Below are 13983 nucleotides of genomic sequence, written 5' to 3'. Positions count from 1 at the left end.
GCAAACATCAATATCTGAAACAACAGCAACAACAACAAGGCATAGCCATATGACCCAGCAATCCCACTCCTAGGCACATTTCTAGAGAAAACCGTAATTTGAAAAGATACATGCACCCCAGTGTTCATAAGCAGAAGAGTTTACAATAGCGAAGATATGGAAACAACTTAAATGTCCATCGACAGATGAATGGGTAAAGAAGATGTGGTACGTATATACAATGGACTACTACTGAGCCATAAAAAAAGAATGAAATAATGTCATTTGAAGCTACATGTATGCAACTAGAGATTATCATGCTAAGCGAAGTAAGTCAGAAAGAGAAAGACAAATACCATATGATGTCACTTATGTGTGAAATCTAAAATATGACACAAATGAACTTATCTACAAAACAGAAACAGACTCACAGACAGAGAACAGCCTTATGGTTGCCAAGGGCGGGGTAGAGGAGGGATGGATTGGGAGTTTGAGACTAGCAGTTGCAAACTATTGTATATAGGATGGATAAACAGCAAGGTCCTACTGTAGAGCACAGGGAACTATATTCAATATCCTGTGATAAACCATCATGGAAAAGAATATGAAAAAGCATATATATATATATATATATATACATATCTATATCTATATCTGAATCACTTTGCTGTACACCAGAAACTAACACAACACTGTAAATCAGCTATACTTCAATTAAAACAAAAACAAAAACAAAAACAAGGGCTTCCCTGGTGGCACAGTGGTTGAGAGTCCGCCTGCCGATGCAGGGGACACGGGTTCGTGCCCCGGTCTGGGAAGACCCCACATGCTGTGGAGCGGCTGGGCCCGTGAGCCACGGCCGCTGAGCCTGCGTGTCCGGAGCCTGTGCTCCGCAACGGGAGAGGCTGCATCAGTGAGAGGCCCGCGTACCGCAAAAAACAAAAACAAGGCAGGCAGCAGAACTAGGGTGAGAGGGCAGCCCAGCCGGGGTCAGGGTTCATGAGGGCAGCACCCAGGCAGGGCAGTGGCCTGGTGGAGTTAGGGAATTCGCTAAATTCAGCAGACGGAGCCAATAAGTAAATATATTGAGGATTGTTTTTCTCACTGCCTGAGAAGAGTGATACAAATGTGGGGAGGGAAAATGCTAGAATAAACCCCGTGGTGTTGGATTGGGATTAGAGGTATCAGTTATCAATACATATAAATAACAGAATAAATATAGGTGCAGATTTATGTATCTATGTATTCACATATGCATTGCACATACATATGTTGCCTAGGCCGTCTATTAAGGGGACTGGAAATGATGACACCCCGGTATCAATAATCTCACCAAGTACCCAGATCTTGGCTTCTGAATACCATATTCTGCTCAGAGGAACCAACACTCCTTGGAGAAATGGTGGATTCCAGGGTTGGGTCAGGAAAAGAATAAGATGACCCTAGAAAATTTTGTTGTGTCAGAGAGTAAGGAAGTGCTCAAAGAATGATGGGGAACGTGTCAAAGTGTACTTATTTCTTTTGTGTGGTTTTCCATACCTGTATAAAGAGAATAGTTAAAACAAGTCGTAAAATAAAACGAGAGACATGAAAGTTCTATAGATGTCTTAGTTGAGAGCCCAGCTTTGAAGTCTCAGTAGGTCAGACCCTATTCATTCAGAAATAAGCTAGAGAAAAAAGCATATTCTTTTTGACATTTTCTATTCTAACACTCGGAATTGAGATTCTAAATGAAAAGCATTCTAGGTACATTAGCATAAGGTGATTTTTGTGCCGTTATTGCAATAGAATGTGGGCTGATCAAGAATGGCAACTTTGGGACTTCCCTGGCAGTCCAGTGGTTAAGACTCTGTGCTTCCACTGCAGGGGGCACGGGTTCGATCCCTGGTTGGGGAACTAAGATCCCACATGCTGCACGGCACGGCCAAAAATATAAATTAATTTAAAAAATCTCTGTTAAAAAAAAATGACAACTTTCTCTTACTAGTAAGGTGAATAAAATTAACGTTAACTTAAACACCAGTTTTCTGATTTCTTCCAGTGGGCTTCAGTGTCAGGTGAGCTCTCCTAGATGGCAACAGGGATGCCCCGGCAGCTCCTGGCTTCGTCGGCGCCCTCCTGACAATTCCAGTGGGAAGTGGGAGCTGTCCTCAGTGCTTGGGAAGGGTTGATGGGGAGGTTTCTCCGCGGCCCAGCCTGGCTTACTTGTTACTTCTGCTCCAAAGGCTGCAGCCAGGCCTGGGTCACATGCCCATCCTGCAGCCCGGTGGTGGTGGGGTGGGTGGGTGAAGCCAGCCTCACCTCAGCCATATGAACTGGGAGCCGAAGAAGGAGGTTCCCCAAAAGAAAGCTGAAATAGTCTTTGTATGGAGACCAGCTAGACAGAAACAGGTGTCCACTGCTGTCATGCTCTGCTCCAAATGATGTGACCCTAGAATTCCGGGACCGCCTTCTTGATAAATATTGGCTGACAGGTGCTTTCAAATGTCAAAGGCATTTGTATAACTAAGGATTTTAATTTTTGTTTCATTGAATTATCTTTATTAAATAGCTTTTAAATCACAAAAATGAAACATGCTTTGAGTAACTATTGAAACAAAGCAAAAATATATAAAGAAATACAACCGTTTTTTTCTCACCCCATCTATAGGGCTTCCCCATCCCAACTTAGCAGGCTGGGGTGTGTCTTGCACACTTTCTTCTCTGCACATGCACACCTATTGCCTTTCTTTTGTTAATGTTGTTAGTTTTTACATAATAGGCAATAAAAAAAAAACCTTTCCTTTTTCATGGCATGGCATCCCTCTAGAAGCATGGGTTCAGGTCCATCTCATTTTATTTTATTTTTTAAATTTATTTTTTGCCCACACCATGCGGCATGCGGATCTTAGTTCCTGGGTGAGGGATCGAATCTGTGCCCCCTGCGGTGGAAGCATGGAGTCTTAACCACTGGACCTCCAGGGAAGTCCCCGGGGTCCACCTCACTTTAAAAGTATTTGTTAATTTATGAATACTTGCATGTGACTTAAGACTGAAATAGTAAAAAAGGGGTTAAACAAAATGTTCCTCTCACCTCTGTCCCCCTCCCTCCCTCTTTCCTTCTCTAGAAGATTAGGGATCTTTCCAGAGAGCGTCTGCATTTACAAAGATACACAAATGTAAACATTTCCCACACGAATGAGAGAGTATTTATTTTTATTTATCAGCATATCTTGTCTTAGTACACAGCACACTTCCTCTTTTTGTTTTACAGCTGCATAAAGTTCCGCTGTGTGCGTGTATCCTCATTTATGATGAGTCTCCTGCCGATGGCCCCTCAGGGTGTTTGCAATCTTTTGCCATTGCAAACAGAACTGTAGGAAATATCCTTCTCCACAGTCATTTGGCACAGGATGGGGTGTCTGTGGGAGGAGTTCCTACAAGTGCAACTGTGAAGGTCAAAGGATTGGTGCAGTGGAGTTATGGATGGATACAGTCCAAACCCCGCCCCCACTACAAGGGTACAACGCACGCCGTCCTCTCCAGCAGAATCTTGGAACCTGCCTGTTTGCCCATCTTCACCAACACAGTTGGGACATGAATGGAAACTGGGTCTCACTGCAGTTGAACCGGTCTTTAAAACACGGAGTTGGGGTGCGGAGGGGACATTGGGGAGATACTCGCCTCTCCTCCTTGTGGCAGTGCCTCTGAGACATGTCCTCTGTTCTCTGTGTCTCCGCAGAGCAAGCTGGTGAAGTACTTCAGCCGGCAGCTGTCCTGCAAAAAGAAGGTAGCCCTGCAGGAACGCAATGCCGAGCTGGACGGCTTCCCCCAGCTCCGGCACTGGTTCCGGATCGTCGACGTGCGGAAGGAAGTCCTGGAGGTGACTGGAGGCGACCCCTGCCCTCTGCCCCTTACTGGCCGGCAGCCAGCCCCCGCAGGCAGTGGGTTTTTGGCTGTGTCTGGCTCATAGTAGGACTTAAATACGTGCTGGATGCAGGCACGGAGCATCTCTGATGCTGTCTGAATGGGGTCATTAAGAGTGTGGTTCTAGGGACTTCCCTGGCGGTCCAGTGGTTAAGAATCCAGGCTTAGGTTCGATCCCTGGTCAGGGAACTAAGATCCCACATGCTGTGAGGTGTGGCCAAAAAAAAAAAAAAAAAAAAACAGAGTGTGGATCTAGAGTCAGATAGACCCTCTTTCAGCTCTGCCACTTAAGGACTCAGCCTCCTGGGCCAAATCACTTTACCTCAGACCAGTGCTGTCCAGCAGACTGTTCTACTATGGTGGAAATATTTCATATCTGTGCTGCCTGATGCGGTAGCCACCAGCCACATGTAGCTACTGAGCACTTGAATTGTGGTTAGTGCCTGTGACTGAGGAACTCAAGTTTTAATTGTATTTAATGTTCATTAATGTGGCCAGTGGCCACCATACTGGGCAGCATATCTTAGGACATTGGTTTTCTCATCTGTTCAATGGGGTAATGGTTGTCTCCTCTTCTTAAGTAGTTGGCATGATAAAATGAGACGGTCTGTGTAAAATGCTCAGCCCATAGTCTGGAACCTAATAGTACCCAGGAAATGTCAACGTATTATTGCTGTCGCTGTTACTGAAAACTTGGGAAATAATAGGTTTTCTGGTGACAAAACCAGAACACGTGTTGTCTTGTGTCCACGCTCCAGGAGTGGATCACCTCCTTAAGGTTTCAAGGATGGTGAGATTTCCTTACCCTCTGGGATCTTGGGTCCCCCCTTGTTTTCAGTGACTGGGTGGAAACTTTCCTAATAAAATCAGCTCTCATTCATTGAATCTTCAGTGCCAGGCATAGTATTGAGGGTTTTACACGCAGGATCTCAACTCTTGAGACTGTTCAGACCCTCACAACGACCTTTTGAGGTAGGAATGACTTTTACCCCATTGTACAGAGCAGGAAACCGAGGCTCGAAGATGGAGGGAGTTGCCCTGCTCGTGAGTGGGCGGAGCTAGCAGGAAAACCCAGCTCAGATGGACTCCAGAGTGTGAAGTGGGAAGCACGGTGCTTTCTCCTCGTTCTCCTGCTGGGGGGCCTCCCTGAGCTGGGGAGAGGACATTCTGGGCGCCCCCCTCACCTGCAGGACCAAGTGCCATTTCTCAAGGCACCCCCTACTTCCTGCTCAAAGAGGCCTGGAAGATCCTTTTGTCTTTTTAGACCTTGTTCCCAATGTGATCTTGCCCGAACCTGCTACATATAACAGTCCTGAGCTGGGGATACAGAAGCCTCACATTCCCCTCTCCCCCCGCCCGCATCTTGCCCATACGCACCAGATGGTGTAGGAGTCTCTGTTTCTTAATATCATTCCCAGGATGGCGGTTTCGTGTGAATATCCTTAAAATGAAAGGTCTCATAAAAGTACAGACAGTACATTTCATTTGCATGGCTCCATACACGTTTCAGAGGCTTTCGGGACCATTTATTTATCAATTGAGGCGAATAAGACCGAGGCAAACCTTCAGGGGTTGAAAACTAGTGGCCCTCTGCTGTATCTTGTATCTGAGGCACAGATATTTTTTGTTTGTCTTCAAAATTATTTTTGAGCCAGTATTTAAGAGTTGGAAGAGTCTGCATAAAAAACTCAGATCTTCAGCTTCTCTCGAAAAATCGGAATTGCTGACCGCACAGAACTGAATTCCTGTCTGGTGTCAGTGAACCGAATTCTGCTGCCCCTTAAGATCCCGCAGGCTAGTTCTCAGCTTTGCTCATTTACATTTACCTGGCCTGCAGGTGCCTGGGCTCTGGCTCTTATCTTAGTCTATGAGAATCGAGTCCAAGGCCACCAACCAGGCAGTGTGGACGGAGCTGGGTTTCCAGCTCTCTGTCTGCAGCTCACGCGTGTGTCCCCCAGACGGCCCCCTTCTGTGGAAGAACCAGCAGTATGGAGAAAGCTCCTAAGAGAGACTGCCTGGGCTCACACTTACTCACAGTGTGACCCTGGGTGATGATGGTCTGACTTCTCTGAATGCCAATGTCCTAGTTACAGATTGATGATGATGGTAAAAGTACCTGCTTTATGTGGTCTTTGTGACCTTTAGAGAAAATCCATGAAAAGCACTTAAAACAGTGTTCTATTTCAATTATTATTATTATTATGAATAAATCGAACAGAAGTGCCTCTCCTCTTTTGGGCCACGCTAGTTAAAGCCTTCTCCATTTTTTTCTGTCATTCTTCCTTCTGTGATTTGTGTGTGTGTGAACCGTAAACTTCAGTGTAAATTATTTTGGAGGGAAAATTACAGGATTAAAATGCACGAGTGGATCTTGCAGCAAAGAGGAGAATTCTTTTATGTTGTGAATCATCCCTTCTAAATGTAATTCATTTCATACTTTCAGATCCTGGTGCATCACCTTTCTTAATGTGGACTTCCCTGTAACAGTCCCTATTTGAGGAAGCTGCTATGTGACTCATTATTGTTCTTTCTCTGCCCCTGACCTAGTGAGTTGGAGAGGCACTGATTGGGTTTCAGCTTTTGCCCGGCAGCTTTTTTTTTTTTTTTTCCCATAGAATTTTTGTGTCGATGCAGTTTTCATCTTTCTGACTGCCAGATTAAGGCGGGGGCGGGGTGGGGCAGGATGGTGTCTCATTTGGTTGTAATACACAGATATGGCCACAAGAGGGCGGAAGTACTCCACAATATTGCCTTAGAATCGCCATTCTTTGCTATCTAAAGCTCTTATTTTAATAATGGTAGTAATAATAATAAATGTAAAATGTTGGTTACCAATAAGTGCTATAATGTGAAGGCTTTTTTTTGTAGATGCGTAAATATAGAAGTTTGACCAATTTCCAGGTGTGTCCATATTGTGGTGTATAGGGACACACTGCTTCGGGGAAGGGAGGGATGGTTGCTGGCGGTGGTGAAGGGACACCTGACCAACACAGTTATAGCCGTCAATCCTACCTTTCCTCCAGCCCATGTCTTCAGCGGTGTCCCTTTCCCCACTCCATGCTCTATACTCCACTTTGTCTTGGGTTGCAAAGTCTTGCCCCACCGGGCTCAGACCCAAATCCCGTTTGATTGACAGCACTGAACCACCCACAGGGTTCCAGCCCCCCTTTCCCCTTAGGGTTCCTGAACCCCCAGTCTGAGCCCTAGAATGTGTGGCTGGGAAGGAGAGAAGAAAAGGGAAAGGAGACCAGCCATCAGGAGACTTGGGCTGTCCAGTTTTCTCTGCTCTTATTAGTTCACCCTGGATTTGGGACAAATCATTGCAGTCCAAGCCGGACAGGAGGCATGGAAGGCCTTCCAAGATGAGTAAGTTGGAGCCCTGCCTGTAAGGAGTTCAAAAACTGCATGGGGAGACAGGTAATTAACTGCCACCATTTACAGAGCTCCGACTATGTGCTAAGCATACCTGCGACCTTACAGAGCACATGAGCTTAAGATTCCCACTTTTCAGGTGAGTAAAGTGAGGCTCAGAGAGGTTAAGTGATTTGCCCGGGATCATCTAGCTAATGAGTGGCAAAGCTGAGATTCAAACGCAGGCCTGTCTGACCGGAGTGAGGAGACCCAACCGTTATGCTAAGCCGACATCCACCGGGAGCCTGGCCTTCCTCTAGCTACCACTAGAGGGCGAAATGGAGGCCTCCCCTCGGGGCATTTCCGGTCTGTTTACCCTCCTTCTCTCTTCCCTCCGCTAGGAGATCACCCCGGGCCAGCTGAGTCTGGAGGCCCTCTTGGAGATGACGGACGAGCAGGTGTGTGAGACCGTGGAGAAATATGGGGCCAACCGGGAGGAGTGTGCCCGCCTCAATGCCTCCCTCTCCTGCCTACGGAACGTCCACATGTCAGGTGAGCAGCCCCAGGGGGATGGAAACGCGTCCGTAACGTGTGCCGCCATTCCTCCGGGCTCCTGTGCCCGCACCTGCAGGCCGGGATGAGGCAGAGCCGGCTCTGGATGGTGCTTACTGCTCTTGGAGCAGAGGAAAGAGGGGCCTGGAATTTGGAGCCAGAAGAAGTGGTCAGGGCAGCTACTCTTGCCCAAGGGAGACCTTCTGAGGTGCTAGGGCATGGGGTTCTGGATAATTAGGGTCCATATATGGAAATAGTGGGCGTGAGTGAAAGACTAGAGTCTTTTTTTTGCTCCGCAGCATGTGGGATCCTCCTGGACCAGGGCTTTGTGTCCCCTGCATCGTCAGGTGGACTCCCAACCACTGCACCACCAGGGAAGTCCCTAGGGTCTTTTTACCTTATACATTGGGAAGTGCCTTTGTATTTTGGCTCAGCATCTAACTTCTTATTTTTCTTTTTCCATAAATAATATACATTCATTGTAAAATAAATTAGAAAATAGATTAAAAAAAAAAACCAAGTCCCCACCCTCTACTGTTATCATTTTGGTATAATTTTTGGTATAATTCTTCCTGACAAATGGGTATGTGTATAGTTTCTCTAAACAATAAATGATAAAACCATGAAGCTAGGATTATCCATACATATTATTTTGAAACCTGCTTTTTTCACCTAACAAAATAAAACCTCTGATTTGTTTTTATCAGTTTGAGGTCCAACATTGTAATCTTTCTTTGCTATTTTTCATTAATTTCTCAAATACCTGTTTGCCCTGATTAGCGGGACACCAAACGTCATTCTGATTGAGGTTTCCTGCTTTCCTCTAGTCTCATGATTTTTCCACTATCACTGGGGCCTTTTCAGTCCTAAGCGGTCAGCTCTGCAAACAGCCAAAGAAAAGCTTACTGGTCCACCTGCATGGTTGTTTCAGTTCCCACCACAAGGAGTCACTGTTGAGCACTGTTGAGCACTAGTCTGGTACTGGCTGTTCATCTATAGGTGCCCTAGCTGGATTCAACATGCAACATTCAACGAGTATTTATGGAGTGATTATGTGTGCCAGCAGGGCTGGGCATACGGAAGTGGACAAAAAAGAACATGTTTGAAACAGGTCATTGGCCCAGCTCCCCCATGCACGCCCTTTTGGATTCTTTCTTGCTAGCAGACTCTAATGATGGCTACGATCATCATCAAATAGCCCTGAATTGGGGGCTCTTCTGTCATTGAAGGGTGTTTGGTAGCATTCCTGGCCTCTACCAGTAGAGGTAACGCTAGATACCAGTAGCACCCCTGCCCCATCCCTGTCATGACAAGCAGAAATGTCTCCAGATGTTTCTAAATGTTCCAGGGAGGGTGCAGAATTACCCCTGGTTGACTAGCTATAAAGGTCATGTTATTCTTCACTCTAGTACAATTCTATTGACTCACCTAATATTCACATAGTTAAAAAAGGCCGCTCAGTCACTCAGTGCAGACAAAACCTGCTTCAGGGGACTTCTTCTCTCTACCTACTGTGAGAAGCAGCTGGGAATTTTCTCGCCTTTAAAAAATTGCACTGAACTACAATGTTATATCATAAACACCTTCCTTTGTCAATAAATGTATTTCCTGCTCATTTTTAACGCCTGAAATCTGCCACCATTTATTCCACTGGCCTCCTATTTCTAGAAATGTAGGTTGTATCCATTTTTTTTCCTGTTATAAGCATTGCTGCAGTGAACAACTTTGAGTGTTAACTTTGGGTACATCCTTGGCGATCCCTGTAGTGTGAATTCTTAGGAGTGGAGTTCCTGCAGCAAAGTGTTTACATATTTTAAGACTTCTGGTGAATGTCGCCATATGGCTTTCCAAAAATTCGTACCAATTTATGCCTCTCCCTCCCACCGCCCCCCACAATGCATGAGAGTGAGCATTTGAGGTTAGGTTCATTTTTTTGTTTGTTTGTTTGTTTTTTTAAACATCTTTATTGGAGTATGATTGCTTTACAATGCTGTGTTAGTTTCTGCTTTATAACAAAGTGAATCAGCTATACATATACATATATCCCCATATCCCCTCCCTCTTGCGTCTCCCTCCCACCCTCCCTATCCCACCCCTCTAGGTGGTCACAAAGCACTGAGCTGATCTCCCTGTGCTATGTGGCTGCTTCCCACTAGCTATCTATTTTACATTTGGTACTGTATATATGTCCATGCCACTCTCTCACTTCATCCCAGCTTACCCTTCCCCCTCCCTGTGTCCTCAAGTCCATTCTCTACATCTGTGTCCTTTATTCCTGTCCTGCCCCACGTTCTTCAGAACCGTTTTTTTTTTTTTTAGATTCCGTATATATGTGTTAGCATACGGTATTTGTTTCTCTCTTTCTGGCTCACTTCACTCTGTATGACAGACTCTAGGTCCATCCGTGAGGTTAGGTTCTTAATTGCTTTTCAGAGTTAATATCTTCTCTTCAGAGTTGCACTACTGAGTTTGGAAAAGTTCTTATAAATGAGCTGGACCCAAGTTCTTCCTGAGAGAGGGGTTTATGTCACCTCTCCCTGGGCTGGGCCATCATCCTTTGTAACATCCTGGGCTCAGTGAGACCTTGAGAGGGCCTCTAATTGGGTATTTTTCAAAAATTTTTAAATCAAGATACACAGTAACAAATATGATTTATAATGCAACCCTATATACACAGACACACACATACACAAATACACACGCACGTACACATTCACATACACAACTAAAAGGAGTTTCATGAAACAATACTCATTCTTACTATACATGATACTTTATACACTTTTTTCTATTTTATTCCATATAATTTGCCAAATGCTGGTGATGACCCACCACTTTGATTTCACACCCCACTTTTGGACTGTGAGCCACGGTTTGAAAAAAACACTGATATAATCGATCCTCCCGCCACCACCAACCCTTCCTAGGCAGCTGAGATTCATTTGATGATGTCCTACCTCTGATGCCACCCTTTGAGCCACTGGGACCTTGAAAGCAGTGACCAAGGGCTGTGCTCATGCCCAGATTCCTCCAGCGCCAGGGTCAGCCTGGAGAGAACCTCAGCTCAGTAAAGCACTATCCACTCAGCTCTGAGTCTCCTTAACATCGTACTCTACTTCTGCCTTTCCTCAATGTTATGGTGCCACTCTTCACATTTTAAGTTTAATTTAAACTTTTTTAAGGAGTGTTTTTTTTTTTTTTTTTTTTTAATGGAGACCTCTCTTCCTTAGTAGCCTTAAAGCTGCAAGATGGCAGGGATCATACCAGTTTTTATACACCATTTTATTCCCAGCTACATATCTAGCCCATAGGAGGGACTCAATAAATATCTCTGAATCAATACACCTTCCCGCTCATGTAGCCCAGGAAAACTCCCCAGTGCCTTAATGAACAGTCTTTCTTATGGATTGCAAAGCACCTCAGGATCTGGCTCCCATTTGGAAGCCCACTGTTCACATTTCCCCTGCAAGCCCTAAATATCCAATTAATCTATTAGTTACTTAGGGTTTCCTAGATCAGACATGGATTTTGGCTCTTGGTACTCACCCCTCTGCCTAGAATTCCCTTCCCCTTTGTCCTCCTGGTGAATCCCTGTTTATTCTCAGGCCCAGCTCCTGCCTCGAAGCCTCTGCACTTTGTTGAATGAAAAGTTTTGTGGGAAAGCCGCCTGACATGCTTGCTATTGATCTCCACCAGGGGGCAGCAGTGAGCCACCCTCAAAGGATTCTTGCTTTAAATTCTCTTCGCTCAAAAATTATCATTGGTGGGCTTCCCTGGTGGCGCAGTGGTTGAGAGTCCGCCTGCCGATGCAGGGGGCAAGGGTTCATGCCCCGGTCCGGGAAGATCCCACGTGCCGCTGAGTTGCTGGGCCCGTGAGCCATGGCCACTGACCCTGCGCGTCCGGAGCCTGTGCTCCGCAACGGGAGAGGCCACAACAGTGAGAGGCCCGTGTACTGCAAAAAAAAAAAAAAAAAAAAAAAAAAAAAATTATCATTGGTTTCTTGAAGCTTCGAACTATCTTGGGAGCTGGCTGGTTCCTGTCATTTCCTGCCCTTCACCTTAACCAAAAATGTTATCCTAAACTAGAGAAAAAAACAAGTGTCTTTCGCACCAGACTCTTGTTTCTTGAGAGTCTTACCATATTCAGCTTGGTATTCCCAGCTCTCAGCCAGAAAGCTGGAGTCTCCTACAGTGATAAAATCAGATATTTAAAATTCTGGTGTGTAGTGGGGACTCAATGCACGTTTGTTGAGGGACTGAAGGAATACAAGTTGTGATGAGAAACTCGTATGGAAACCAAACATATGGAGACAAGGAAGCTTTATGTCTGGCCAGGAATGCATGTAATCCCAGTCTCTCTCTTTCTCAGAGCATAGGGGCAGCTTGATTTTAGAGTTGTTAACTCTGATCTTAGTTTTCTCCTTGGGTTTTGGGGCTATCCTTATTTCCCAGTGCCCAAGGAGCCCCAAAGATAGGAGAGCTTAACCCTTTCATCTCTTCTCACATCTTGTTAGGTCAGCCTTAGCCTGACACCAAAGAACGTGCAATCATTCCTTCAACAAGCTCCAGGGACCCCGAAGCCAGGATATCCCAACCGTTCCTCATCACATCAGCTATGGCCTGAAACCACAAACATTCATTTACTCATTTAACAAAGTTTATCGAATGCCTGCAGTATGCCAGGCACTGTTCTAATCTCTGAAAATGTGTGCTTAGATATCTGTCCTTATGGAGTTTACATTCTAGTGGGCGAGACAGGCAATAAATTATATCATAATAAGCATGTACATTAGAAAGTGTGTTAGAATAAGCGCTGTGGAGCACTTCAAGGCTGGAGACCTCAGGTAGGAAGACCACGGGCTCCCTTCCTGACCCTTCCTTTGCTGGGTCACAGCTGCCCTGTCAGAGGAGAGCCTGGTGGGGGCGTGGCTCAGGTATCAGAGCACTGTTGCTGGGACTGTCTCTTTTCTGATGTTTGCTCTTTCTCTCTATGCTCTTTCTTGGCTTTTTGATTATTTTTAGCCTACTAATGTGTGGTCATTTGTATCTCCACTTTCCGAAGGAAAAACCCAGGTTCAACGTAATGGAAAGCCCGCTTTTCTCCCTCCCTCTCTCCCACCCCTCCCTCCTGTACACATGTATCAAGCACTCACTGCTCATCTGGGACTGTGCTGGGTTCCAGGGCCTGATGACTTTCTTGGGGCTTCAGGGTAGAGCTGAGACCAAGAGGAGGAAGGGGGAGGTCTCCTAATGACCGGGGGGTGGTGGGAGCACATTGAAGTGCATTGCTTCCGCAAGGGAGCTCGGAGCATCCCAGGCGTGGAGAGACCAGTGTGGCTGGCCCACTGGGAATGCTGGGCAGAGAGGTGGGAGCTGGCATCAGACAGGGGGCAGGGCCAGCCGCCACGGTGGGCCATGGCCCAGAGCTTGCATGGCAGGGTTTTGAATAGAAGATGCCTGGATTACTTGTCCAGTTTTCAAACAAACACCCTGGCTGCAGAGTGGGTGGGTGGGTGGCTTGGAGTGAGATGCCAGGAAGCGTAAGAGGACCCCAGGGTGCCACTGGCAGACAGGTGTCCCGGGAGCTTGCTTTGTTGATCCCCCCTCCAGCTCCTCCTTTTGAGTTTCGGGGGTGGGTGGAGGGGCAGGGAACTGGCAGCCAGGAGGAAAACAGGATGCAGAGTGGCCCCGAAATAGGACAGCCTCAGATGCTCTCTGGTATCTCCTCAGTTTGGGTATTGAATGAAGCCCACCAGAACCCCGCCTTCCACTCTAGCCTTCCTTCCATGGGAACAAAGAGTAGGAACCGTCTTGATTGCCCTATTGTTCCTGTTGCTTCTAACTTCGGGAGGGCTGGGCTGGGTGGCGGCGGAAGAGCCGCCGTGTCTGGTGTGTTCCAGCACCACGTCCTCCCCCGTTCTCCAGCGTCCCGTTCTGTGGGTTCTCAGGAATCCCTTACACAGCGAGACTCCGCGTTAGGACTCCTGATTGCAAGCGACAGAAACCCTTCCGCAGACACAGCTCATTCATTCACTATAAATTTCGATTGAACAGCCTTTGTTTCGGTCTCGGTGGGGGACTAGGGACATAGTGGCGGGCAAGGCCAGCCAGCTCCCGTGGACCTTGTGTTCCAGACCCGAGCTGTCCAATATGGCGGCCACTAGACTCATGTGGTGAATTAAACTTATGTTCATT

At 46.4% G+C, this 13983-nt stretch overlaps 1 protein-coding gene across 1 annotated transcript in view; it reads left to right on the top strand.

The window, feature by feature from the left end:
* The first annotated feature begins 3713 nt into the window (after positions 1-3713).
* The window catches only part of KSR2 (kinase suppressor of ras 2), a 327436-nt gene continuing 317166 nt past the window's right edge, over positions 3714-13983 (top strand). The window contains exons 1-2 of the mRNA XM_032602629.1: positions 3714-3841; positions 7638-7788. Of these exons, the coding sequence (XP_032458520.1) occupies positions 7680-7788 (109 nt within the window). The 5' untranslated portion in view covers positions 3714-3841; positions 7638-7679. The remainder of the gene's footprint in view (positions 3842-7637; positions 7789-13983) is intronic.

This window comes from Phocoena sinus, chromosome 14 (genome assembly GCF_008692025.1).
Source record: "Phocoena sinus isolate mPhoSin1 chromosome 14, mPhoSin1.pri, whole genome shotgun sequence".
Classification (NCBI taxonomy): Eukaryota; Metazoa; Chordata; class Mammalia; order Artiodactyla; family Phocoenidae; genus Phocoena; species Phocoena sinus.
This window is presented reverse-complemented; position numbering and strand designations above follow the sequence as displayed.